The sequence below is a fragment of the Charadrius vociferus genome, unplaced genomic scaffold (genome assembly GCF_000708025.1).
Source record: "Charadrius vociferus isolate BGI_N301 unplaced genomic scaffold, ASM70802v2 scaffold431, whole genome shotgun sequence".
Lineage (NCBI taxonomy): Eukaryota > Metazoa > Chordata > Aves > Charadriiformes > Charadriidae > Charadrius > Charadrius vociferus.
The window spans coordinates 391,456-417,437 of record NW_009646943.1 but is presented as its reverse complement, the minus strand read 5'-3'; the positions used below and the strand labels follow the sequence as shown (position 1 = coordinate 417,437).

The window sequence follows — 25,982 nt, the reverse complement described above, 5'->3', positions numbered from 1 at the left end:
GCCAGAACCTGCCAGTGGGAAAGCAGATTTTTCCACAGTGTCAGAACTCCTGGCATCCTTCAAGGATGCACAATTTCAGCAAAAGCAAATCTCCAGAGCAGACAGATTCCATACACAAAGTGTGTACAGAGTAAGAACAGAAGAGACCTGTTGTAAAAGGAGTCTGAGAGTGGCCTGATACTTCCCACAATACGATGCCAGTCAGACTGAAGGCTGCCTGCCTTAAGAGCCACCCCTTGCCAGAATCAGTCTTAGAAAAATACTTCTTGCCAGCAGTTCTGGTTCCCAAGACAGCCATATCCAGACTGCATAACCATTACAATTTCAAAACAAAAGTTTTTAAATTTAATTGGAAGGGAAATGGCATTTTGCACATAGTTTCACGGAATTTCACGTCCTGTTAGTCAGAACTCAGCTGCAAAAGGTTTACCTTTCAAATTGAGAGGTGAACTACTGCTGGAAGCGTTTCTACTGCTCTCTAAACTGTTTGGCCTGGACACTGAAAAACACAAAACGAGCATTGAACAAACAGATCTTAAGTTCCTCTGATTTTCTAAAAGACTTGGTTACAGTCTGCCTTCTGAAAATAGGGCCTGTGCAACTAAGTTACTTTGAAAACATTAACAACATAATATACACAGGATGCCAAAGTCTGGACAGAGTAGAAAACATTTTCATTTTTCAGGTCAAGTTGTTCAGGATCCATCTTGTTTTTCTCACTTATTTTTTGCACAAAGAAATACGTTCTGGGTTTTGCTTTTACAGCAACTATAAACAAAGTAATGTAAATACTGAAGAAGTTCAACAATAAGTTGTTGTCTCTTTCTCAGCTTGGTTCTTTGAAAGGAGCTGGTACCGAGCCTGCAAATTAATCCACAAATCTCTATGCAGGTAGTGCTGCTGCTGCACCAGTGTTCCCATCGTGCATCCAGACCCCCCACCCCGAATCTTTTTTATTGCCGATTCACTCCCTTAAGGAAGGAATTGAACAATGTCCAGAAAAATAAGCAACAAATCTGTAGGACGTGCATTAAAGGGTCTGTTGCTGGGGCAAGGCAACTCCTCTCAACATCAGCATTTTTTTTGAAATTTTTTTGGGGAAAACGTGCATTAAAAGCTTCTCAATAGAAAAATAGAAGTACTTTGACCCACATTACCAAAATGGTGTTGTGTTACTACATCTCATTCTATCATGTTAATTTAACTAAAATGCTCCAGGACAGTTCACGTGGATGCAACGAAACAAGTCTTAATGCACAGGTTTGGAGCAGTTGTATACTCTACAAGCTTACCGTGCTGTCTGGTGTTTGCAAACTCTACCTCAGGGGACTGTTCACATAGATTATCCTCTGAATTGTAGCCTGAAAAGAACAGAAAACTTGAAAGGGAATATTAAACAGGAAGGTTAATCCTTCAGGTCAGTCTCCGATGCATTCTAGCAGTGTAAAAGACTGAGGTGATCAAGAGGGTTTTATAGAGCCAACATTGGAAGAGCAGCCAGCTACTCATCACTGCTGTGAACCACTGGGCTGGGAACCACAGGAGAACTGACATCCACATGCGGTCTGTCCAGTTGATGACATTCCAAGAGTAAAGAAACCCTGTATCTGATCAATTAAACCAGATAAAGTAAGAATGAAACTACTAGTGCTCTGGTTTTGTACTTGAATGCCACCAGAAGCCACGTTTCAGCTAAGCAGGAACTACGAAGTAGCCTGACTTGTACTAACAGCTGGTGTATGGAATGCAGCGCGCACCTTTTGGTCTGCCCTGGAGCCTGGCGATGGGGGTGGAAGTGTGCAGATGAATAGCCGAGGTCGAGTAAGTCCTGAGACCCAGCTCCGTACAGCAGTGTTTTGTCGCAGAGTCTGCTGAGATTTCAACATTATCATTGCTGCCTCCGTGATGGGAATTCCTCTTTTGCTTTAAGTCCATTAGCACTGAGGAGGAGAGAGGTAAATAAATACAAGTCAGTGAAAAATAGCATTAGGAGATTTGTATTTATCTGCCCGTACAAACATGACAAGCAGGCACAAAGAAACTGCACAACAGAGGCGCTAGTTTTGCAAGCTTTTCCATAAACAGTTCAGTATTGGATAGGAAATCTCTGCTACCAGTTTGTCAATCGTGTGCTCTCTGTAACGTGTGGACTTACAAGGGCTGCTTAGTGCCAGTGGGAGGGGTGGTATTATACGTGCAACAATTATCATGAAAGGAGGAAGAACAGGAACAAAGACATGAATGCAGAAAAGATAAGTGAGGTGTGAAAGTCTCGTAACATTATTCCTTGCAGGTACATTTTATAAGCATTTGCTTCAGTGATAAAATAAAATAAGGACAGACTGACAGAAGTCACGCTCTTATTCAAAAAGAAATAATGCTGATTTGGAAATCATGTAGCATGATCTGCACACTAAGCTAATTGCTTTCAGGTTTAGATCTTTGCTGTGGTAAGAGCTCAGTTTCTACAAGGCTAAAACTCTGCTGCTCTCATGATGCTCTGGTGCGATGACTTTTAAGTGGAATTTGTGGGATCTTAGCATGAGAACAACAAAAACTACCTGCTAGAATATTGTTTAGATTCAGAAGCCTGAAGACATCTTTCCTAGTGGTGAGGTAGGTTAATTCATTTCTTGTAATGTGAATGTAACGCTCTAAGGCACACATAAAATAGAACAAATTTTAAAGAATTTAGTATAGGAAACACCCTTAATGAGATGCAAGATTCTAGTTTTCTATATATTTCTATGGAGTACTTGCTTAACTAATAGTAATTAAATGCTGAAAACACAGCAGAGTGAACAAACAACTTGCAGAGACAATGGACAGACAGTTCAAAGCACAGAGCAGCAGCAAAGCTGTGTTAGAGAAATGGACCGAGTTACTGTCATCTTAGACGACTCCTGGAAGCTGACTTCAGAAACAATGCTTTCCCCCCCAAATCTGCGTGCAGTCCATAGCACAGGGCTGGCAGTTTCTCTCAGAACTGAAGTTGTGGCATGCCTGTAGGGGCAATTACTGGCTAAAACTTGCCATGCAAATCTGTATTTCTAATTGACTTTGTAGATGCTCTTAACACCTTCCGTAGATGCCAGAATTATTAATTGCCCTGGAGACAAATGTTCTCTACAAATGCCAAAATGGGCAGCAACGGGCTTGTCCTTGGTTGTGCCACAGAGTGACCACTTCTCAGAGTGAGAGGGGAGATGAGATCTTTCGGCCTCTCTGCTGAGCTCCCTGTAGCATACTGCCTGTGCTGCATACGTCTCTCTAACACAGAGTGGGGACTGGACCCACACGTTCATCTCAGAAGCCACCAGATTGTGACTGTCAGGCAATAAGAATTCTGGGCAATGGATCCATGAAGAAAGTTATTGCTAATCTTAAGAGAACAAATCTACTTTCTTCTTCCAAAAAAAAATCTTCCAAAAAAACGGAAGCAGCAGAAACTGCAACTTTAGCACAATTCAAGATGGATTTTCATAGCTGGAAGTGTGAAACCTTGCTAAACAGCAGCTTTGAATGCAAACGTCAAGACGCTTTGCGGAGAGTAATTAGTAGCTTCCACTCTATATTCAAAGCTAGACTATTTAAAAGCATAGATGTTAAAAAAAAATGCCATTTTTAGCATTTAGTGGCACAGACTATTGGAAAAATCTCCAGGATCTGAGACTCCTTTACATTAGATCTGTATTTTAGTAGGACTACAACATTGTAGAAAGCAGAGCAACAGCAAATCAGTTCAACACTTTAACTGGACACAATGCAAGTATGTGATTGCAAGAAAATATGGAAGCGCATAGCAACTTCACTTACTTAGAACATGCACCACAGCCAATATACATACGCAAACTGTATGCCATGAGGTCCCCTAAAAATGTGCTGCATTGAAGAAATGATCCACAGTGTGCAATAGTGATTCATCTTCTACAGGAAAACTTAAGTCCACGTTCACTAATCTGTGCTTGTATTTAGGGTATTGTAAAGACAATGCTGAGTGTTTCTATCAAGGTGTGTGTTCTTTTAAGGCATGTGAGTTGTTGGGTTGGGTTTTTTTGGTTTAAAATATTTATCAGAAATAAATGAGGATAAATGCTAAAGAGAAGGTGTTAGAAATCTCCCAATTCCGGGAAAGAAAGAGGTTCATTAGGAGAGGATGGGATGTCGGAAGAAGACCAGAACCGGAGCCGATTAGAGAGAGACTGATGATTCGATGGAGACTTAGGAGACTTTTCTTTATCCTTGATTTTGCTTCTCAAAAAGGTAATCTTTTTGCGCTGCGCAGCTAAATTGTTATCACCCAGGTATCCCAAAAAGAAGAAGAAAAAAAAAAAGTAAAAAAACCCTTGTAAATAAAGTAACCGTTGTAAATTAAGTGTCTTAAAACAGATTAAAGACTACACAGCTAGTAAAAACGAAAAAGTCTAAACAAAGACTAACACATGTATTTGGAGGACTGACTAATGCATAGTTAATCATAGTTAATCTGACTCAGATTAACGCACTGATTAACTTATATACGTAAAATATAAGCAAGACCATTAAGAAATTACTCTTAGATTACCCAAAACATTTTTACTTAATAAAATCAAATAGGTGTGCATGTTACTTGGTGATAATACACTCAAATTTCCTAGATGTCTTCTAGGCTTTAATACTGATGCACATCATCTCAACATAAGCATGTTTCATATAACATCAAAAAGAATGAAGCCCCAGAGACTTTCTGTTATCTCTGGGACTCCGCAAGGGCCTTGTTCTGTGGAAACCCAAGCCCAAATTCCCAGGTTGAACTTTGGATGCATGTTAAACACTTAACATCTCCTGGAATCACATGGATGATCCGAGATACGCATTTTTACTTTACATGAATCAATGACCTTGAAGCATTAGAATGGAGAAAGGGAAACATAAAACCCAATCAAAACAAATACTTTGGCGAGACAGACCCTTGCGGTAGTTTATAACCATGGTTCTACCCTCCTCAGCTGCTCCCCTTCCGTCTCCCACACTCCCCAGTGGGAAGACAGGAATTATTATTTAAGGACTAATTTCAAAACTGCTTCTTGGAAAGTATTCCTGGAGGACAATGATCTATATATAGAAGCTGAGAGAAGTAATCTCAAGACAGTAAGCAAAGCTTGGGATATATATTACCTTTAATAAAGATCACAGAGTATTTATTTTGAGGAGCTTTCTTTTAAATTTGCCATAATTAAGAGCACCTGAGTTACTGTGTGAACTAACTAAACAGAAAACGAAATCATTCCATTTTCCTTACGTTTGCCTTGGAGTGTTCAAAAAATCATTTCAGCAATTTACATTAAGTAATTTTTAGTTTGATTCAAAGTCAAAACACGGTATCATCCTCCAAAATAATTAGATTACAATAAATTAGCATTTTTTATGTTATTTCTTCTGCATGTGCGCCATCTCCTGGCGTTGGCTGTAAGACCAGCTATTACCTATGTGAAGAAGGGTTGCTTATGAACCATATTATATGGTCCAACTTTAAGCTGCTTTGTTGCAAAACCCCAGTATATGAAGCATTTCCACCAACTTATTAAGTAACATGCAATACATTCAGGCAAACCAAGAAAATATATACAAAACCTGAAGGGAGAAGTAGGAGATAAAAGGAACAAACTAAACTAAAACAAAACACAAAACCCCATACCTTTTAGTTTACTCAGCTTTTTAGTTTAGGGGTTTTTGGCTTACTAAAATTTTTAGTTCACTAAAAAGGCGATATAAACCATAATGTGATAGAGTATCAATATATCCTATATATTAGACCTTTTTAAAATTTTTTCATAAAATACTGTTCAGCTCACAAATTGAGGCTGAGTATTCCTCACCTTTATTTGAAGAACCCCCAGGGTTCTCTCTCTCTTCCATAGAGTTTGATCCTTGAGAGGTATTATCCTGAGTCTCTTGTTGATGTTTAAGTTTTTGGGAGGCAGATGGAGAATTTACCGTCTCTGGGGATTCAGAATGCCATGGAGGGCTTTCTGCTGCTGGTTTCAACCGCTCCCTTGTAGTCTCCTTCTTTGGCTTGATTAGTTTGACTAAGGCTCTGGCTCCAATCCAGTGGTTTTTCCTGATAAAGCAGGTTTTGTGAATGGAATTCATAAAACACTACAAGAAATACTCCCTGAAGAAGTTTACAGCTGCGCTAAAGCCATCAAAGCCACCCTACATTCTTATTTGTTTACTGTCACGAATTGGTTAGAAAGATGCTGCATGAATTTCACAGATCTTGAGATCCATTTCTCTCCCAAAGTCAAAATTATTTTACAGAAATATTTCTGCAGCATGAGAAATGTGAGAAAGACAACCGTTCCCTCTGCTAGAAATCTAAACTACACATATGGACGCACACAAGACATTTTAACAGTGTGAAAAGCTCTACTACAAGAATAGACTGAGAAGGAAACAAATTAAAACAGCTTTAAAGATGAATCCCTCTTTTTGCTAAGGCTAGCAGAACTACGTGTGGTGGAATTAGCTTAGCTCTTAGTTGCTCTTAATATAATTTTTTAAGTCGTTTCTCTCTGATGGACTGCTTATCCTCCTTGAAAGAGCAGCTCTGGAAACTTCTACTGCTGCTTAGTCACCATATTGGGGGTCCCTCCACCCTGCTAGGGACAAGACGGTATACATCAGGGCAAAGCAGCGCTTCTCCAATTAATACTGTTTCAGATTCCTGTATTAAAACAGAGGGCCCCACATGAGGTATTGTGCTCTACATTAACATAACCTGCTGCTTCAGGGAATGGGTTGTGGAGTGAAAGTGAGGAGGGAACTGGAGATGACACTGTCCTTATTTCAGATGAAACTTTCGTTATTTTCAGTTCTGGAGAGCCCTTTCTTGCCCTCAAAAATCTGTACAATAGAACTGAACCCATATGGGACTTACTTTTTTGGAGTAGGATCATAAAACTTGTACTGATCCATTATCTTCTCTTCAAGTTTTTCCTTGTGTCTCCTTAAGGCATTCAATTTATCACTGTGAGGGGCAAAAGCACATTCTGAACCATCTGTACGAAATTAAGCATAATCAAAAAACTGAAGACGAAAAGCCACCAAGAGAGGAAGAAGACGGAAATATCTTCTTATCACATAACCTTCAGAATCCTACTGAGCTCATTCATTGTCTGTTTAGAAAGGGAAAATGCAAAAGCCCACCAAACTTGCTGATGGATGATTTTTGTGCAATAAGCATGAAAAGTGAAAGAACAACAGTAGACTCGTGCTAGGTTATTCACTAACAACTCAGGCAGGTGTTAAGATTAATCTTATTTTGTTTTTTAGAAATTCGCTTGCTGATTGTTCAGTCTTATTCACAGAACACTGACAATTACTCAAGGGTCAAGATCCTTACATAGTTTGAACTTCTTGTCTACACGATAACTGGATATTTTATTCTGCTTAGTCTGTTGTAACTAGAGAAATAAATAATGTTCAATCTTTTAAATACTACTTTGGTCTCCTGCAAGCAATGTCAAAGCACTTTCAGCACTGCCGTGTCAACTTACTGTTTCTTTACTCATTATTTTATTAACCTGCACAGTGCAAATCTTTTTTCATCCAAGTAGTAATAGGTCTAATGTACCTCCATCACAGAACTGTCAGACACCTGGATAAACATGCATTGAGTACATTTGAACTGTATTCAGCCAATTTCAGCAAACAATTTCTAGCATTTCAATCACATAATCCAGTACTGAAATAAAACTCAGTAACTCCCACATCATCATGAGGTGCTTAGACTAGAATTCTTGGGATTAGAACATTTTTCTTCCTTCTTTCATACCTGTAAGAGAAATTCACTGCAGTGAACAGGATTCTTTGTAAATGTACAATATGTTTAAACAGGGTATCTCACTTAAGCATGTCACCCTGTGCATGGGGGACGCAGCGACGTATGCTGACACTTGCATCCTTAAAAACAACATCAAAGGAAGTATTTCTTATAATGCAAATGACAAAAGCTAGAGGAGTATGAATATTTGCTATTCTTCAGGAATCTAAATATAAAATTACTTTCATAAGATTAAATTTTTGTTGCAACTCAGATGTTTTCCGAGCTCTTCAGTAACCTTTGAGAAGTATCACTGGGTTTAGCATTCCATCTTTTATAACTAAGTTTTCCACATGGGTTCATGTGTATTATTTGAAAAGAGCTGTGCTTGTCCATGTGTCTCCTGAACATTCCTTTGCGGTAAGGCAATGCGAAGAAATTTTGAAGCTTCTCCCCATTACACGTATCTCCTCCTAAACATCCCCTTTTCTAGCCAGATATCAATCAGACCTATCATTGCCCTACCTGTCCTTCTACTCCCGATAGATGATTTGTATTCTATGTTTGTCTATATGATTTTTTTAGGTTTCACAATTAAAACCTCTAGTATCTTACATGTACTGTTTCTGTTCTTCATGGTACTGCTCCTTGTTCTCCATGTTCTGCTCCAGTAACATCTGATTCTGCTGGCTCAGCATCTGAATCTGACTCAGGAGATGATGGTTTTCTTCTTCCAGATTTCCCTTTAGACGGGACAGCAGCTATTAAACAAGACAGATTAATCTCTCCTCTGCATCTGGCTTCCCTGGAAGCGCACCACAATCAAACTAACACAACAGCACAGCCACCTATGATACGAATTGATAAACTTCAAAGTATACAGAGGTGTTGTTATGATCACATAGCTTGACCTGTATATAGCATGCCAAAAGCTTCACACAATGAACGCTGGCACTCTAACAGGAGCCCAGCAGTATTCCTACCTATAGCTACTCACCTCACAGTGGTTATCCAGCTTGGTCAGAGAAATATCCATGGACTGGTGCTGTTCTTTCAGCTCATCGTAGCGAGCCTGCCAACGATTCAGCTCCAGCTGAGAGTTGTTCAAGGAAGTTTTCAGCTCTTTAGTGTGTGAATGCAGCCCTTCGTACTCTGCCTTTAGTTGGTTGTGCAAGAAATTCACCCTAAACACGAAGAAGCCAGCAGGCTTATGAAGTACACATCATAGAAAGTACCTCACATTCAAAGACCACGCCATCGTTGTGCAGCTGTCACTAAATCAAACACTAAGTTCCAAAGACTAACTCATAAAAACATTTTTATTCTAAGCATATAATAAAATTCTATTAGGAAAGTAGCAATAGCATTATAAAATATTTCAGATCTACAAAAGAATGGAAAGGAAAATAGATGAAACATAAAACTGCTCTTTCCTCAACATGTAAGAAACACACCACAAATTTCTGAGGCACAGAGTATTTAAGAGCATTTGGATATAAAGGCAGCTCTCTTTGGCACAAATGAACACAGAATTTTTTTTCCTGATGCATGAAATATAAGCATTGAAGTGTCCTGTGAGACACTGCAATGTTGTAAGATGATCCTTTATAGTTTTTGGTAAATCTAAAGGTGTCTACAAATCATGATGGCATAAAATTAAATAAATAGATACATAAAAAAGATAGAGTTCTGTATCTGCTGACAGATCAGCTAAGCCTTGCTCTCTGCCAGCATCGCAATCAACATTTTGAAACATCTTCCTTTGCCCCTGGAAAAACCGAGTTGAAAACAGTAAGCTTGAGGAAACCTCCTTTGCGGAGCTCTGCAGTGTTCTAAAGTACACTACAATTGGGACAGTACATGAAACTTTCATGACCGAACTTAAGACGTGATTTTTAAATATGATTCAATCTGACATTGCTTTAACTTGATATTACCTTGGCCCCTTATTTGTACCAAACTCTTTCTCAAAACGCCTTTGCAGTATGAACAGTGGCACTGAACTGGTTATAATGGAGAGAGCCCAGCAGGGGTACAGGTTGGGGGGAGGGTGCATTTTTCTGCAGCGTTATGTGAAGTTTGGATGCTGGCTCACAAAAGGGGTTTTGACATGAGTTAACAGGTACCCAGTGATCCTATGAATCACTAAGCCGCTTTTAATAACAAGAATCAGGTCTCTCTTCAGTTATTAACAAACGGCAGCTTTCCCTGGGCAGCAGAAAATAAACAGCAATGGTAACTCCTAGAACTAAATCATATGGTGTAAAGAACATAATACAGTTCTCCTCAAGCGAAAAAAAAATGGGTAGGAACCACTTCACGTAACTCTAGATATTATTGGGGGTTTGGGGAATTTGTAGTTCTACTTAAAGACAAGTGCTTGGAAACAACTCATTACAGAAACACTTGTGAAATCACATGTGGAAGTTTATTTTGACTAAGGAAAAGCCCCGGGATCAGACCATGTTTGAAGCACCAAAACCCAGTATTTGACAGTGTCCATGAAGCAGATAATCTTTAATGAATTAAACAGAACGATCAAATTAACAAGACAGAAATTGAGAAAAATTAACAGGCACATTAATGAAGGTATTCTGGAGCTATAGTTAATACAGCAAAACAACTGTGTGTTTTGCATAAAGGCCTTTTTGCTGATATATACAAGAATATAGCAAGGGAACCATACCTGTCCAGTTCCTCCCTCAGCTTCTGGTTTTCCCCAGTGGTTATTGCATTTGATCTCCTCTCTTGTTGCAGAACCTCTCTCTCAGTTTTTAAAACTATTTCCAACTCTTCCAATTCTGCCTTGTGTTTCATTAAACTGTTGTATCTGCAAAAAAAGTAGCGGTATAGTCTCATCTTTCATTTAATCATTTTTCCTCTTCTAGTTTAAGATTGTTAATAGGCAAAACCACAATGACCAGAAAGGATTTTTTTTCCTGCCTGCTTAGTTTCATACACATTTGTGCGGTTAAACATGTACCAAGGCTGAAGAATTCCACACTATGCGTGGAAATTTAGCTTAGTCCATAAGTCAACAGGTAGGCTTTTAGGAAAAAAAAAAAAAAATGCATTTTTTAAGCAAACTGGAATGCAATTGCTAGAGTCTTATTTCAATTCCAGATTCTGACCATTTGGTAAAAAGCATGCGAGTCTCCAGGGAGAGTGGAAACTGCGCCATTAAACTGGAATCCCATTCACAAATAATTGTCGGTGGCAGGTTTCAAAAACCTGACTAAAAAGCAGAAAGCAGCAGCCAAAAAGCAACAGGAAAGCAGTGGAATGAGCAACAGTTTATTAGATAACAACCTAATGCGTATTAGGTTACATACACAGGTAATAATCTCCTGCGTATCCCAGGCAGACGCTGAGGCTAATATCAGTGAGCTGACAGCAGAACACCTTTAAGCAGGGGCTGAGCCACCTGCTGGAGTGACTCTATTGTTCTCTAGTGAGAAACCCAAGAGGAACACCGGTGTTCACGTCCAGGCTTCCACTGTTACTCGGTTTATACAATTTATGCATAAATCATTCAAGGCGGGGGGGGCAGATGCCATCAACTATGTCTTTAATTTCGACAAATAACAGAGGAGTGGAACAACTCCCCTGATACTTGGCACAGGCCTTGATGAGGCAGGCTCAGCCTCCCCGAGATGCTACACCGCCTGCATTGGGAAAACACTGCGAAGAACCAGGTGGCTTCAGACCACTTTGCAGAACAGCGAGCTGTTCTCAGAAGATTATTAGTTTTTTCCTCTGTTGGCCTCTGTCAGAGTCTGTGCCCATACACACACACACCAGCAGAAGCCACTGGGGACACTGGTGCAGTGAATGCCAGAAGTCATCAGCATGTTTTTCTGTGACTGTGATAAAAGGGTATCGCCCCAAAATATCCCTGGGCAGATAGATAACCTGTGCCAGTCATGGAGAAACATCCTTCTGAGCAATTTTGAAACAGCAACTAGGTGGAAGATGCAGCATTGCTTGAAAAACCTGGAGAGAACAAACATCATCTATCTGCGGCTTTCATGCCAGCAGAGATGAATGCAGAGCACAGTTACTCTGCAGTCACAAAAACTTCAAAACAAAAACAAAAGCAGCAGACAGCACCAAATACAGCGACTCCTGCCAACTTGGTTTTCTTTCAGGCTACCATTCCCTTCATCCCAGGGTCAAATTACAGCCTGTCCCAAATTCCAGCCCATTGAAGGGCCACACAGAAAAGTACCTGTCTCCCAGACAAAAGCTGCTTTTGGCTATTCATTACCAGTAACAGCAGTGGCGTTTAATTAACCTTATTTATTTGTTTTCTTCCTCCATTCAGCTCCAGGACATTTCAAATTCAATGTCCGTACAACAAATGGAAGAACCTGAAAGCAGAAGAAGGTTTCACATCCAGCTCCAAGAAGGATTTAAGACAGACTGCATGCCAATCCAGAGTCTGAGAAGACAAACCCCACAGTCAGTGCCTTGGCAGAGATTACCATGGCTGCCTCTGCAGAAACTGTGTTGTGAATCCTTTTGCCATTTCTGTATGATAGGGCTACTCTGTTCATTTTTATCCAAGCCCTCTATTTTTTAAAGAGGGCTACTTAGAGGGAAGCAGTATACTGCTCCAGTCTTACCAGCTTGGCCCAGTTCCACATGCTGCCTGTGAGAATGAGAACTCCACAGCCGCTCCCCTAGATATTAGGTAAAAGGTAAGAAAGAAGAGACCGTGTACAAAAATGAAAGTAATTCTGCATCTCTGGAGCCCTAATGAAATCCCCAGGAAAAATTTTCTTGCAGTTCAGATTCAGCACGGAGTCTACCAGTTGAGCAGGATTTGTGCAACCTGACAAGCTCTACCACCAGGGGCAAGGTTACCCATCCTGTAGGCTACTCAACACTCACGTTCACACCACCTCTTTAAGCATCAGGCATTTGGACAGAGGAGTTTTGTTGTTTTTTTTTAAAAAAAATTCTCATACATGCAAATAAAATCCATTTTGGCTCTGACACAATCCATTCCTGGGATTGAACAATCATATTCCTCTCTACTCCTTTTGGCTTTCACTCTTTCTGCTGCTTTGTTAGGAGAAATACTGTGGGTAGGTATTTGTAACTGAGAGAACTTTACAAATGCTCAGCTGTGATAAAAAGCATGTGGCAAAAGGAACTCGGAAAACTAATCACCAGCCATGACTGGAAACACAATAATACGAGTTCCTGCAATATGTAACCCTCTGTCCTGCTTTACGGCTGGGATAGAGTTAACTTTCTCACTAGTGCTGTTTTGGATTTAGGATGAGAATAATGTTGATAACACACTAATGATTTTAGTTGCTGATAAGCAGTCAAGGCCTTTTCTGCTCCTCGCACCACCCCGCCAGCGAGTGGGCTGGGGATGCACGACAAGCTGGGAGGGGACACAGCCAGGACAGCTGACCCCAGCTGACCAAAGGGATATTCCATACCATGTGACGTCATGTCAGCACATGTGACGACATGTCAGCACATAAAGCCGGGCGAAGTAGGAGGAAGGGGGGACGTTCGGAGTTATGGCATTTTGTCTTTCCACGTAACAGTTACGCGTGATGGAGCCCTGCTTTCCTGGAGCTGACTGACTACCTGCCTGCCCATGGGAAGCAGTGACTTAATTCCTTGTTTCGCTTTGCTTGCGTGCACAGCTTTTGCTTTGCTTATTTTTAATAAGTCTCTACTAAAGTCTTTATCTCAATACACGAGTTTTCCTCATTTTTCCCCGCGTCCCACTGCAGGGGAGAAGAAGTGAGCAAGCAGCTACCTGGTCCTAGTTGCTGGCTGGGGTTAAACCACGACACCCTCCACAGCAGGGATTCTGTTTTTCCAGTAAGATGAGTTCTTCCAGTGTCTCTGCAGGATTAGACTTTTCCAGAGTAAGCCACAAAAAAATGCTCAAGGATCTGCTAATCAATTGTAGCTAGTAAGTTATTACCCCCCCTCAGTAATGTGCAATATGTAAAGCATTTTAAAAAATGCAGCAAAAGAGTCCAGCCTTTCTGTGTTCTCTGAGACAGTCAGCCAAACACTGCAAAGTCAAGAAACTGCTATTAATGGTAAACGGTCCTAACATACTACACTCTCCTTCTCTTGCTGAGTCAAACCCACATGCCTGTGGTTTGCTGGGCTATGACAGGCCATTTCACTGCAGTTACACACGGCCCATTATTAAATCCCCACTGCAGTGCTAATACTGTGCAGACAGAGCCCAGGGAGGTTTAATGAAGTTTGCTCAGGTGCAGAAAATACTCTGTGGTTAGAACACATCAGAGCGAACTACGCAAACCTTGGAGACCTTGGCTGTACAGTGGTAGGAGACCGCGAGCTAACTAAAGTTGCTGTGGATTTTCCTAGATGATCTGCAGCCATCGGTTTGTGCAGGAGTGCGATCCTGCCTTAAGCAACAAAAGTGTGATTATAGTGCTGTCACCAAATGAGTAAAAACAATTACCTGAAGTTGGGACAAGCAAACCCCATCTCTTAGACACTGCAGAGGCAAACATCTTGGCTGCACTGAGCTGCTCTGGGGAAATTTAGCAGGTGGTGCGTTCTAGGTGAAGTTGAAAGTGAGATATTTCATCTTAGCAGTTAAATGCCTCAGAGTGGCAGAAAAAAACAGTTTTCTTAGAACTCTTTTTCTAACTGTCGCTCCTCCGCTCCCTCAGCCAGCTGAACGGCACATAGCACGTGATGGAGGGAAAACAAAACACAAAAATGGTGGCTTGTCTCTTTTTTCTGACAGCCAAAAGGAGACACAGGCTGTCCTTTGACAAATCACCTTGATAAGTATCTTTTGAGACTGATCTGCTGAGGAGGACACTGCGCTCTTAACACTGCCAAAAATCAACCTGCTTTGAGTATAGAAAAGGCCACCATCTGCTCCCCTGCAACATCTCGGACTGGCAGTCACATCTCGGTATCAGACAGTCCAAATGGTTAATGTTTACAATGGTGATCTGAGCACTTATCACTAGAGATAACCTATTTTTAGAAAACTACTTTTTCCTTAGGCTAGAACAGTTTAATAATTGGAACTCATCAGGAAAAGAAAGAACCCAGCAAACTGCCTCAACACACCACAACGTGATAATCTCAAGCAAAGCCTGAATCAATGAGAACCATTAATCAGTCAGAGAGATGTGGTAAGCAGGAGCAGCGGCTGCGTAATCACTTACAGCTCATTTAGTTGGCAGCCAGGCAGCTGTCCTGTCACACAACCCTGGTGCATATTTTAATCACAATAGGTTTATTTCTGTATTTTATCAAAATCTACCACACATTGTATTGCCAGCTCCTCAGTCTTTGGGAAAGAAAAGTCTAGCAGCAGCTTGTAGTCCACCGTCAAAGGTCACCACTGAGTTGCTCTGAACCCAACTCATGGTCTTGCACAGACACTGAACCTAAATACAGGTATTTTGAGGAAAATCACCAAATTGTGTAAAAAAAGTTTTGAGAGGTAGGCAGAGTAGCATTTATGTAGTAGTACATTATATAGATTGTTCGATCCACACACAATTGCCAGAAAATGACAGTGATTAGAGACTAAAGAATAAACAGGTAACGTTGATTTCACAATTAATCTGAAGAGCCTGAAGCAAAAGCCTTAGATAGTGTTGTATCATTTCTTTTCTTCTAGTTCTCACAATCTCATAGCTAGCTCAATATGGCTTCCTTCAGAGAGCCTCCTTGGTCATGAGGTTGATGCCACAATTTTCAATGATTTAAATTTCTCAAGATACATACTACTCACGCACAGGTAATCACCTAGGTGACTTGCAAACCTTACTGAAAAGGTTTGCAAGAACATACCCCACACAGCAGAACTGGGAGAATCTTTTCAAGGCTGCATGTTATTGTAGCACAGATGTAGTAAAGACTTTTAAGCTACTCCTGACAAAGCATCCCCAAGACCCAAGCCCATGTTTGCTAAATATGACCAGAGTCACCTGTGATTTGTCACCTTTGGAGGTCTAAAATCTTGCGAATATTTTTGTCTAATCTCCTAATGATAGCAAGAATAAGAAGACACTTTTTCAGGGGAACAACTTACTCAGTAGTTTCCGTTTGTAATTGGAGACCAAGATTTAAGGCTAAGATTGTAACACGGGCACATTGCGGCTACACTACACCCCTGAGCAGTGAGCGTACCTCTCACCCAGACCTTTGTGCTCCAGATCCAGGTTTTTGTGCAACGTTTTCAGGCAGCTGTGCTGGTTTATTAGCATTTCATATTCTGTGGACTGCCGTTCATGCAGTGAAGCAAGGTGTTCGTGGTCCTGAAGCAGTGACTCATACTCAGCTTTCAGCTGCTCCTTCTGTTTCAGTAGATTTTCATTCTCATTCTCCTTGGCTGTCTGCTGATTTTGGAGTAAAGCATTCTGGGCCATCAGTGAAGCACTCTGGGAGCTGAGGGTTGAATTTTCTACCTAAAGTTTCTCAAATAAAAAGCAACCATTACTTATTTACACCTACTGGTACCTACAACAAACATGTAGCAGCTTGTATCTGGACAGAGTTAATCAAGAATGCATCCATTGCTTTGGAGACTTAAGAAATTTATGGAAATTTGGCATCATTTTGGTATTGCTGGTAATATGCACCTTAAAATGCCATGCTATCAGTGGTCTGAAAAGGATCAGGATAACTCCAAACTGAAACAACACTGCTTTACTAGCAGAAGTTCTTCAGCCTGAAGACCAAGACGAGCTGGAATACTCGCAACTCGGCTGTATCTCTGACAATCGTGTACAAAGGCAAAGTTACCCCATGTTTGTGTACAAGTAATGAAAACTTAAGTTCACCCAAACTCAACAAAATTAACTGTACCATTAACTGTATGGGGGCAGCACTCCTAACAAGTCTGATTTCAGTAGATAGGTAGCGCATTCATTTTATATGTTGCTTATATACTTCAATTGCAGGTGAGAAATAAGTAAAGAGAACAAGAACAATTATCCGTGAACATGCGAGAGGAAAAGCTTGAAAAGGAAAATTCCCACCAAAAAAAATTAGAGCTAATCCAATGTTGTCCTTTAAAACTGTTCTCTTTCTCAAGCTAAGTCTATTTTTCAAAATTAAAGTAACATTTAAGAGTATCTGTTTTCCATCAGCGACTTTGGCATTTTGTCCAAAAGTGTGAAAATTGTTGCTGGAACCCATTAAACAATCCCTCTTGGGAGCTGACTTGTGCCCTCTTCCCATTTGTCCCAAGAATTTCTTCTTCATCTAAATAACTACCTTAACGAAGATAGGTACCAGACATTAGCTACAGAGCCAATTCCCCCCCTAGCATGCAGAAATTCAGACCTCAAACTAAGCTCCACCTTATGGGCTTCATCTTTGCATCACCCTACCAATACAAACTTTTTTCTTATTAGCCATCATCTTCTCCACATTACTATAATCAAATCCAGTCTGCTGGCACAGAGGTGTAAGGCTGTCCTGACCTGGAGTTTGGCCGTCTGCGTCTGCAGGGCAGTATTGTGCTCCTGAAGGAAGACATTCTGCTTCTGTAGTGTCAGGATCTGATTGTTGAAGGAGACATTCTGTGTTTCCAAATGCTTCAGCTGTTCTTTAAGCAGCTGCTTCTCAGTATGCAGCGCTGCATTCTGAAAGAGAGATGGCATTGAAGGGGTGACAGGAAGAAACGAAACAGCTGTCCTGATCATTTGGAGTCCTATCAAAAATGAGAACCAATTGGTGATGATCATTCTGCAACAAATGTGCAAAAGCAAACTCCTCCCTGCATTAAATGAAGGTAGGACAGATGTTATACACAGGATTAATCCCTGCCGTGATGTTATACAAGACTTATATAGCATTAAACTCCCATGCAGTCCGAAGAGATACCTGAGGAATTTGCTAGACTTATGTGCTCCAGAAAACCCACTAGATTCCTGTAAGCTCAAAAATCCAGTTGCCAGAAACGCACTCATGACTGCAAAAGAAGTCTGAGGGATAACAGAAAATAGAAGGACAAGGCTTACATTCCTTTCCAGTTCAATTGCCCTGTCTTTCAGTTTCAGCAGCTCCATGGTAGCTTCTCGGTGTCCCGTTTCCAATTTCTCATTCATTTGGTGGTTGGGAATGAGTTTCTCTGCAGAATACCTCAGTGACTTCTGAGCATACTGCCCATCTTGGTGAGACTGCTTAAGTGCATCAAAGTCCTTCTTCACCTGCAAAGCCAACAAGCAACAACCTTCAACACTGATTTAACAGTGGGATTTGGTATGAATAATGATGGGATATGCCGTTCTCCTCTTGCACTGTAGGAACTTCAAGGGATTGAAGAACCATTACCCTCACTTCACAGATGGGGAAGCGGAGACACAGACAGGCGGAGGAATCCATGTCTCTGGGCTTCCAGTCAGGTGCCCTTTGACTCAAGCTCAGTGTCACCTAACAAACACGCTGTTCTTAAGTGACATGTTTCAACTGCAGTCTTCCCCCGCCTATGCTTTTATACAACAAGGCAGAACACCACCACCATGACAATGAAAAAAACATGAGATTGCAAATAGTGGTTACGTAAAAAAAAATCCTGCCGTGCCCCCAGCCCAACAATTTTGCTGAAATTGGTGCCATTATATAGAAAGGGACAAGAGAAAGCAGTCCAGTCAAAAAGGTTTGGGGGAAGTACTTGTACATGGGGGCTGGAGGGGGAAGTAGAGATAACATGTTCTTGCTGAGTGAAAAAAAGAAAAGCCAACCCCCAAACCCCCAACAACAAAAAAACCCCAATCAACCACATGTGAACATGCAGAACCACATCATCAACAATTAAAATACAGTTAACCTCTTACCACATTTAGATCATTCTGTAACTGCTGGTTCAAGTTCAGAGAGTCTTTCACTTGAGCTTCCAGCATTGCAATCTTTTCCTCTTTCACAGCTAGTGTTGTTTTTAGTGCCGATTCAGTCTTGCTCTCCAGAATCTTGTATTTTCTGAAAGACAGGAGAATAGCTTTCCAGTGTCTGCCACTAGGATATGAGCACCATCTATACAGGAGACTTCACCTTCAACCCATTCCAAATCTCAGCACATGTTACATTACACGTTTCTTCTTCAAGAAAGTTATTTCCTCTACTGCTGCAGATAGCTACTGATATACTGTAGCTGGGAAACCTGCTTTTGGAAAATCCCATCAATTTTAATAGAGGTAACTCCAGCATGTTTCTACAGAAATACCTAAGAGCTACATAACTTAAAACATTTTTTTTTAATTTTCCACTAATGACATGACAGAAATTTCTTCTCATGTACATTCTTGACAATGAGAAAAATCTGCAGTAGATGTTAAAGACTCCTACGAGATCGGTTTGTTTCTCTAATTAGGTCTCACCAAGAGGCCCATATACACGGGGATGTGGGGTTTTCTTGTTCATTACTATAGGACTTGCAAAAGAATTCCTTGCAATCAGGAATTTCTTAGGCAACATCTATGTTACGGATCACCAATTACAGGGAGTAATGACAGACACTGTCTAATAGACACTATTCTTTCTTGTAAAGAGAACATGAAGAGGATTATGCACTGAAACAGCTACCCAGCTACTGTACTGGGGAAGTAGAGGGGGACTGTAGTACACTGGCTAGCATGGAGAAAAAAAAAATGGCATTTCTTCCTTCCATCCAAGAAAAAGTTTTTCAAAACTTGCAGTATACTGCAAAGCTTGCTACAGAAAAATACACTTTATGTTGAAAATTGCTAAGGGTAATTGGAGCAAGGCAGATGAGAACAAAAAAGAAAGGCAAAGGGCTTGAGTTAGGCTGAGGAAAAGCCTGCAGAGTCAAAAGGCTGAGTAAGAGAGCTCGGTTTCCTTACGTGTCGTCATTGCCGTTGTCATCCTGTAGCAGCAGCTCTTTGTTCAATCCTATCTTCTCCAGTTCCTGGCTCAGTTTGTCCAGCTCACTAGACAACTGTTGACTCTTCAGCTTCTCCAGGACCAAATCCTGTAAAAGCACTAACATGATTAGTTGCTGTGCAAAGGGTGGTGATAATTATCCAGCACTATAGATTTTTTTTTTAAAAAAGCACCGAAAAAGCAATTGGATAAAATCCTAGTTCCAAGAAGGTCAGCTAAAATTCTTCATCAGTGACAGCTGAGTGCAGAATTAAACTGATTGCTTTTATTTATAGTTTACTTGGAATAAGTCTGAAGAATGCTTCTTTGGGCCTTTGTCTCGCTCACTGTACTGAATTACTTCTGCCAACACTGGCATCCTGCCCGCCTGCCAAAAGAGGGAATGTGTGCGGGCCAGGAGACATCCTGCCCCTGTGCCACAGAAGGGATGTGTGCAGGTCAGGGGACACCAGCAGAGGGAGTTCCCACCTCTCAGCTAGGACAGAAAACCCTGCTGAAACCCCAGCCAACACTGGCACACACGGAGGAGAGACATGACTTCAGTATGAAAGTTTCCCGAGATAACATGGTTAAGATGTTATTACCAAGGGACTTGGTAATAGTGCATTTTCACTACTGACTCTGAGTTTCTGACATAACGAAAATTACTGCCAAAATTAAAAAAGTGTAATTACATTGTCATGTAAGAGACAAGACAACTCTGGGGTCTAGAGAGATTGGTCACTTATTCTGGTATCTACTGGCCTGTTCTGGTTTCATTTAGGTTTTTTGACAGAAACTTAAGCAGAACCAGACAAGGAAGTCATACGAGGAAGAGACTTGATGGAGTTGTTCCAGAAGGTATATTGGGACAGTGCTTTGCTATTATGCCAGTAAAGTGGTCTGTGTGGAAATGGCCTGAGGAGACATAATACCAGTCTGCATGTTTAAAAAGGACAAATCATTTTTGCTGCATAGCTAAGTTCAAAGATTCCTACCATTCAAAATTCTCTGAAATGCAAATGGACCATAGAGAAATACATTGCTCATGTCTCGGCTCAAAAGTTTTCTTAAATAAGGCACAAAGCAAGAACAATGAAGTTACTGAAGCACTTCAAGTAGAAAAAAAAATATCTTGGATATCAAACAGAAGCAAGAATAAAATTTAAAAAAATAATTTGTTAAATATAAACTGTAGGTATTCAATAGCCCCTCGATAGCACAAATTTAGCCACATATTCATTCACATGGCAAGGGAAAACCAGGTAAGGTTAAGGTCAGTGCCAGTCCATGGTCTGTAAACGGGTCCCTTCAACATCCATGAACTCCTGCTGTAGAATCTACAGAAAGTAACTAAGGAAAAGAAGATACGCTCCTGTGTGGGTCTGCACCACTGGAAATTTGCAGAAGTCTGAGAAGGGAAAGATTAAAAAGAAGCCGTCTCAGAGATGCTACTATTTTCTTTATTTTTATAGAATCATAGAATAGTTTGGGTTGGAAGGGACCCTTAAAGGTCATCTAGTCCAACCAATTTTTAAGGAAAGTTGTACCAAAAAACAACTTAGGACTGCTTCAAATATTTCCAGTAAACTTTTTTTCCTCCTCAAAATGACACTAATGCTTCAAAACTAAAATAAAACTAAATCTTCAAGTAAGCAATTGCTTACTGCATTAGTCTTGCTAAACTTATTTATTTCACTGAGCTACCGCAGCATTGACCATTTTGCTTTGAATGCTCTTTCACGGGAAATCCTGTTTCTGTCAGGACAACAGCAGCTGGGGCAGGCAAGGAGAGCAAGTTACAATAATCTGAATCTGCTCACAGGCCACTCACAAGAGTGCCAGTTTTGGCATACACATCATTAGTTTGCGAATGCCCTACGGCTAATTGTGTGTTTTTGAAAGATCACCATTAGGAAAAGCATGATTACTGCATTCGGCAGCGGAAAGGGGTGCTGGAAGAGATTGCTGCTGCTTAACAACGGAGCTGCTTAGCATGCTCGCACTCTGCAGGGAAGCTTCTGGGGAAAAAACACTGTAGGTACACCTTCTGGGATGGTTCTTGTCTTAGCTAATTCTGTTTTAGAACAGGGATGTTAATGAGTCCTCAACAAGTGCTCTAATTTTTAGGCTTAAGAGTCAATCTCCTCTGCTGGAGCTCTCATGTTGGCAAACAATTTTGTGGTCACAGGGTTAGAGAAAGTATCAAAGTCTTTGGCTTACAACTACCACATGGGAGCTCTGTTAAAACCCTATTCTGTAGGAAAAAAAGATGTCATTTGGAGACATTGTGTTTGTGGACACAAAGCAGTACATTGCAGTTTTTGGCAGGTTCCACTTTCCAAGGCAATACTGTCTAGTGATGGCTGTTAAGGCAGTGAAGATCTCCTGGCTCGTGTATTATATAGTCATGGGACAGATGTCTCCCTTTGGTACTTCACAGAGCTGAAATAAAAAATAGCATTGTATTGAAACCAGTAGTATTATTTCACTTACCTCTCTCAATGTAGCTAGTGTTCTTTTATCAATTGTAACTTGCTTTATGAGATCTTTATTGTCCTTTTCAAATTCTTTCAGCTTATTAGATGAATCTCTGAATCGAGCAATTTCCTTTTCTAGTGTCTTGTTTTCTTTCTCAGCAACTGCCAACTTTACTGTACTATCATCCAAAATAGCATCTTTCAGCTCCACTTGCTGCCAAAGCCGCTTTGTTTCTTTCTCTAGCATTTTTTTGTCTTTCTCAAGCTGAGACATTTCTTGTTCTAGAGCTTTGTTCTCCTTTTCTAACCTCTCTAGCCGTTTGGCAGAAATCTTTAGCTCCTCAAGGTTTCTCTGAAGGACCTGATTTTCACTCTCCATTCCTTGTACTTCTTTTTCTAAGTCCTGGATCTTTTTGCTGCTGTTCTCCACAATTTGCTGAAGTCTCTGGTTTTCAGAGTTGACACTTTGGTAGCTTAGCTCCAGCCTCTCTGATTTCTTGCTCATTGCTTTTAACATTTCCACATTCTTTCTTAAGTCCTCTTTTTCCCTTTCCAAATCTTTATTTTCTGCTTCTATTTGTGCCATTTTCGTGCTGGTAAATCTCATGGTTTCCACCACTCTCCTAAGCTCCAGATTTTCTTCATCCAACTGCTTGTTGTCCCTTTCCAGGTCCCCAAGCCGGATGGAAATATTCTGCAATGTGTCCAGGGATTTTCTTAGCTTCCTATTTTCCACTTCCAGATCCCCATTCTCCTGCTCAAGAACTTCCACTTTTTCTGTCACTATTTTCATCGCTGCTGCCTTCTTTGTGAGCTGTTCATTCTCTCTCTCCAGCCGATGGAGCTCCTTTTCCATTTCTTCCACTCTTTCTACTTTTTCTTTAACCTGGTCAAAATCCTTTTGCAATTGTTTCTTCTCAAATTCCAGCTTGCTCAGTTTGCTACTGGTCTCAGTAACTGTTTCGTGAAGGATCTTGTTCTCTTTTTCAATATCTTTTACTTTTGCCTCACTGCTCACTTGAGATCTTTGTCTCAGGGATAAGACCACTTGATTAAGGTGATCATTTTCTTGTTTAAGGTCCTTTATCTACATAAACAATAAAAGAAGTGATGCAAATGTTACTCATCTACCTTACAAAATGCAGTATAAATTAGTCCTGAAGCAGACAAATGATTGTTAACAAAACCACGTCCATTTAATCCAAGACAAATTTCTCAAGAGTTTTCCCTGACTAAAACCAACAATCCAAACTAAGGAAAAAAATTGTTACCTCTGGTAACTCATGATTCTAACAAATTAAAAATAGTGCTATATTCCTGCTACCAGCTAAGAAGGTCGAGGCAGAGGGAGAAAGTAGACAGGGAACCTTCAGAGAACACCTTGGAGAAGATGCTTAGTTAGGAATCATTCCTAATAAAGGGTATCCTTCTGTCTAGGTTTACATTTATCTTTGAAATCTGAAGACACAAATTAGCTCTGATAAGGCACCAGCAACACCAAAATGTTTGAAAATTTATAGCAGTTACGGATCTCATTAAGTACATACTTTCTGTAAGAACAGTACACTTACCCCACTCGTCAAATTTCAGCTGAAGCACTTGTGATTTAGACTGCAATTTGCACTTGTTATCTAGACAACATCAACAAGGGCTTAGACCTGAAAAAATCAGAATCTGCCCTTTTCTGATGGTTGAGAATACTTCTGGTTTTACCTCCTGCCCTACCTGTGAAGCGTTCATTAATTCATACCACAAAGAGTCTGTATGTGTTCTAACTGAAATGTAGAGCTTTGGTGGTAAAGTGCAGTTTCCCAGGTAGAAGTCTGGGTACAAATCCTTCAACATGAAAAGCACTACACAAGTAAGACATTTTCTTATTTGATCTTCAGCCCACAAAACTTGGAGTAAATTTTAATACAGGTTGAAAATAGAGAGACCAACCTCCAATGATCTGTGTCTGTATTTTCTTCGCTAGTCAAATTAATACAGATGATACCTTGCATGAACCTATAATGGGATAATTTCAAGGCATTGCACATGAACTGCAGCACAGCAGTAAAAGCTGAAGGGCACTTAAAATATCAATCCAGAAGACATAAATGCTTTCTCAGCATCTTTTTAAAAAACAGAGTAAAAAAGGTTGGGTGGCAAAAGAAAAAAAACAACCAAACCAATCAGGACATAGAGCTGGCAGAAGACCAATCTTCTGCAATAAAATGGGGTTTTATTTGCATACCCTAAAACCAGTTGGTATCCCATTTAGTAAGATCCAGGGCTTTTTTTCCCCCAAAGAGGGAAGGTCTGTCCTTACAACAGCCTCAAGTTCCCCCTATGGTAACAGAGGCAGTAGGCAGCAAAACATGCTGGGCTTTTTTGCTTGAAGAAGCCTTTACCTACACTTGAACAAGTTCGGCATGCACTTAATAGCTTTCAAATTGCCCTATCTCCCTGAAAGAGCCAGATGCTCTAAATGGCATCACTAAATTACCACTACCGAGCATATGCTTTTATATTACATTTGTGAAGTTTGCACCTGTCTGTCTTTGTCAGCTTTTAGAGTCTCCATGACGACTTGTAGCTGCTCTTTATCCTTTATCAGCTCCTCGCTCAAGGTCTCCAGGTCTTGATTACTTTGCTTCTCTTTTTCAATTTGATTTTGCAACTTCTCGATCTGTGTGGAGAGAACACACCAAAACACATCAGCCACCGCTTGACCCAAGGACTGTTTGCACTTTAAGTTATTTTGAACACCAGAGAGGAATGAGATGGGTGGTACGGCTGAAAGATGTAACCCTTCCCTTCTGCAGCTTGTCGGTCTCAGAGGAGGAAATGGGCTGTTTTGTTTTTCTCACAGTGCCTATTAAGATCAGAGCACATACAGTACAGCTGTAAGAAATGCTTCACCTGCCTGCCTGAATGCCCTGCTGCGCTCCTGTCGTCGGTGATTAAGCTTCTGGTGCTCACCTTTTTGAGGGAGTTGGCTCCTCCTAGCCTCTCCATCACTGATGGCCTCAATCCACCACTGAATGCGGAGAAAGTTATTAAGACAATTCAGTGAGGAACTGAATTAAAAAATAAAACAGAATCAGGAACAGAGGAAAAGCACTGGAGTTTCCAAGTTTACCGTCCCTCTGCCCGTGCTCTGTCGGCCCTCTTTTCCCCAGCAGGTGACAATGCTGGATTTGAAAGATCTGTGAATAAGGTCCTAGTCCTGCAATGAACGATGTCTTCTTACTCCCTTCCTTTTGAAAGTTGTACTCATAATGCACTAAGCACTGAAAAGCAGTAGCTCTTCAGTATTTAGAAGCAAGAGGTTCAGCGAGCTGGGCTCCCCAAGTCAGAAAGCATTCCTTTTTATGCTTGTAAAGTACTGTGAGCACCTACAGCTCCGCACAAGTATCAGCTCATTTTGTTGTGTTGGTATTATGAACTTTGCCAACAGTGAAAATGTCAATGAAAAAGGTATTAACAATAATTCTTACAAGTGGGAAATAGCTGGAGGCTGGGCTCTGCCTATGTCAACATGCGCCTCATTACAGGAAGTGTTTAAACAAGCAGGGGCTGCCCAGATTGGAGATAAGAAGGGCTTAACAGTAAGAAATGTAACCATGTTAAGGTTCATTGGGCTCAAAGGAGCTGTTCAGAGAAAGCTGGAACAAACTCAGTTACTCAGCAATAGCTGATCTTCATTAGCACCTCCCAGAAAACGGGCAGCAAGTAAGAAACTACTGTTTACAGCTTGTTTCAGTCCAAGAAGGCAGAAATGCCGAGAAAACAGATAGGCGCTTGGACTGCTGCTACTTGACTGTGCCTGAAAGGGGGTTTTTCTATGA

At 40.7% G+C, this 25,982-nt stretch overlaps 1 protein-coding gene across 1 annotated transcript in view; it reads right to left on the bottom strand.

Moving 5' to 3' along the window:
• LOC104295328 (protein Daple-like) overlaps positions 1-25,982 on the bottom strand; it is a 90,469-nt gene that overhangs the window by 4,092 nt on the left and 60,395 nt on the right. Inside the window, exons 13-27 of the mRNA XM_009895068.1 lie at positions 24,683-24,820; positions 22,166-23,236; positions 19,651-19,778; positions 18,628-18,769; positions 17,812-18,000; positions 17,272-17,433; positions 15,974-16,251; positions 10,491-10,634; positions 8,802-8,988; positions 8,420-8,565; positions 6,920-7,009; positions 5,859-6,100; positions 1,758-1,940; positions 1,293-1,361; positions 431-499 (exon numbers count right to left, since the gene is read on the bottom strand). Coding sequence (XP_009893370.1) covers positions 431-499; positions 1,293-1,361; positions 1,758-1,940; positions 5,859-6,100; positions 6,920-7,009; positions 8,420-8,565; positions 8,802-8,988; positions 10,491-10,634; positions 15,974-16,251; positions 17,272-17,433; positions 17,812-18,000; positions 18,628-18,769; positions 19,651-19,778; positions 22,166-23,236; positions 24,683-24,820 — 3,238 coding nt within the window. The remainder of the gene's footprint in view (positions 1-430; positions 500-1,292; positions 1,362-1,757; positions 1,941-5,858; positions 6,101-6,919; positions 7,010-8,419; positions 8,566-8,801; positions 8,989-10,490; positions 10,635-15,973; positions 16,252-17,271; positions 17,434-17,811; positions 18,001-18,627; positions 18,770-19,650; positions 19,779-22,165; positions 23,237-24,682; positions 24,821-25,982) is intronic.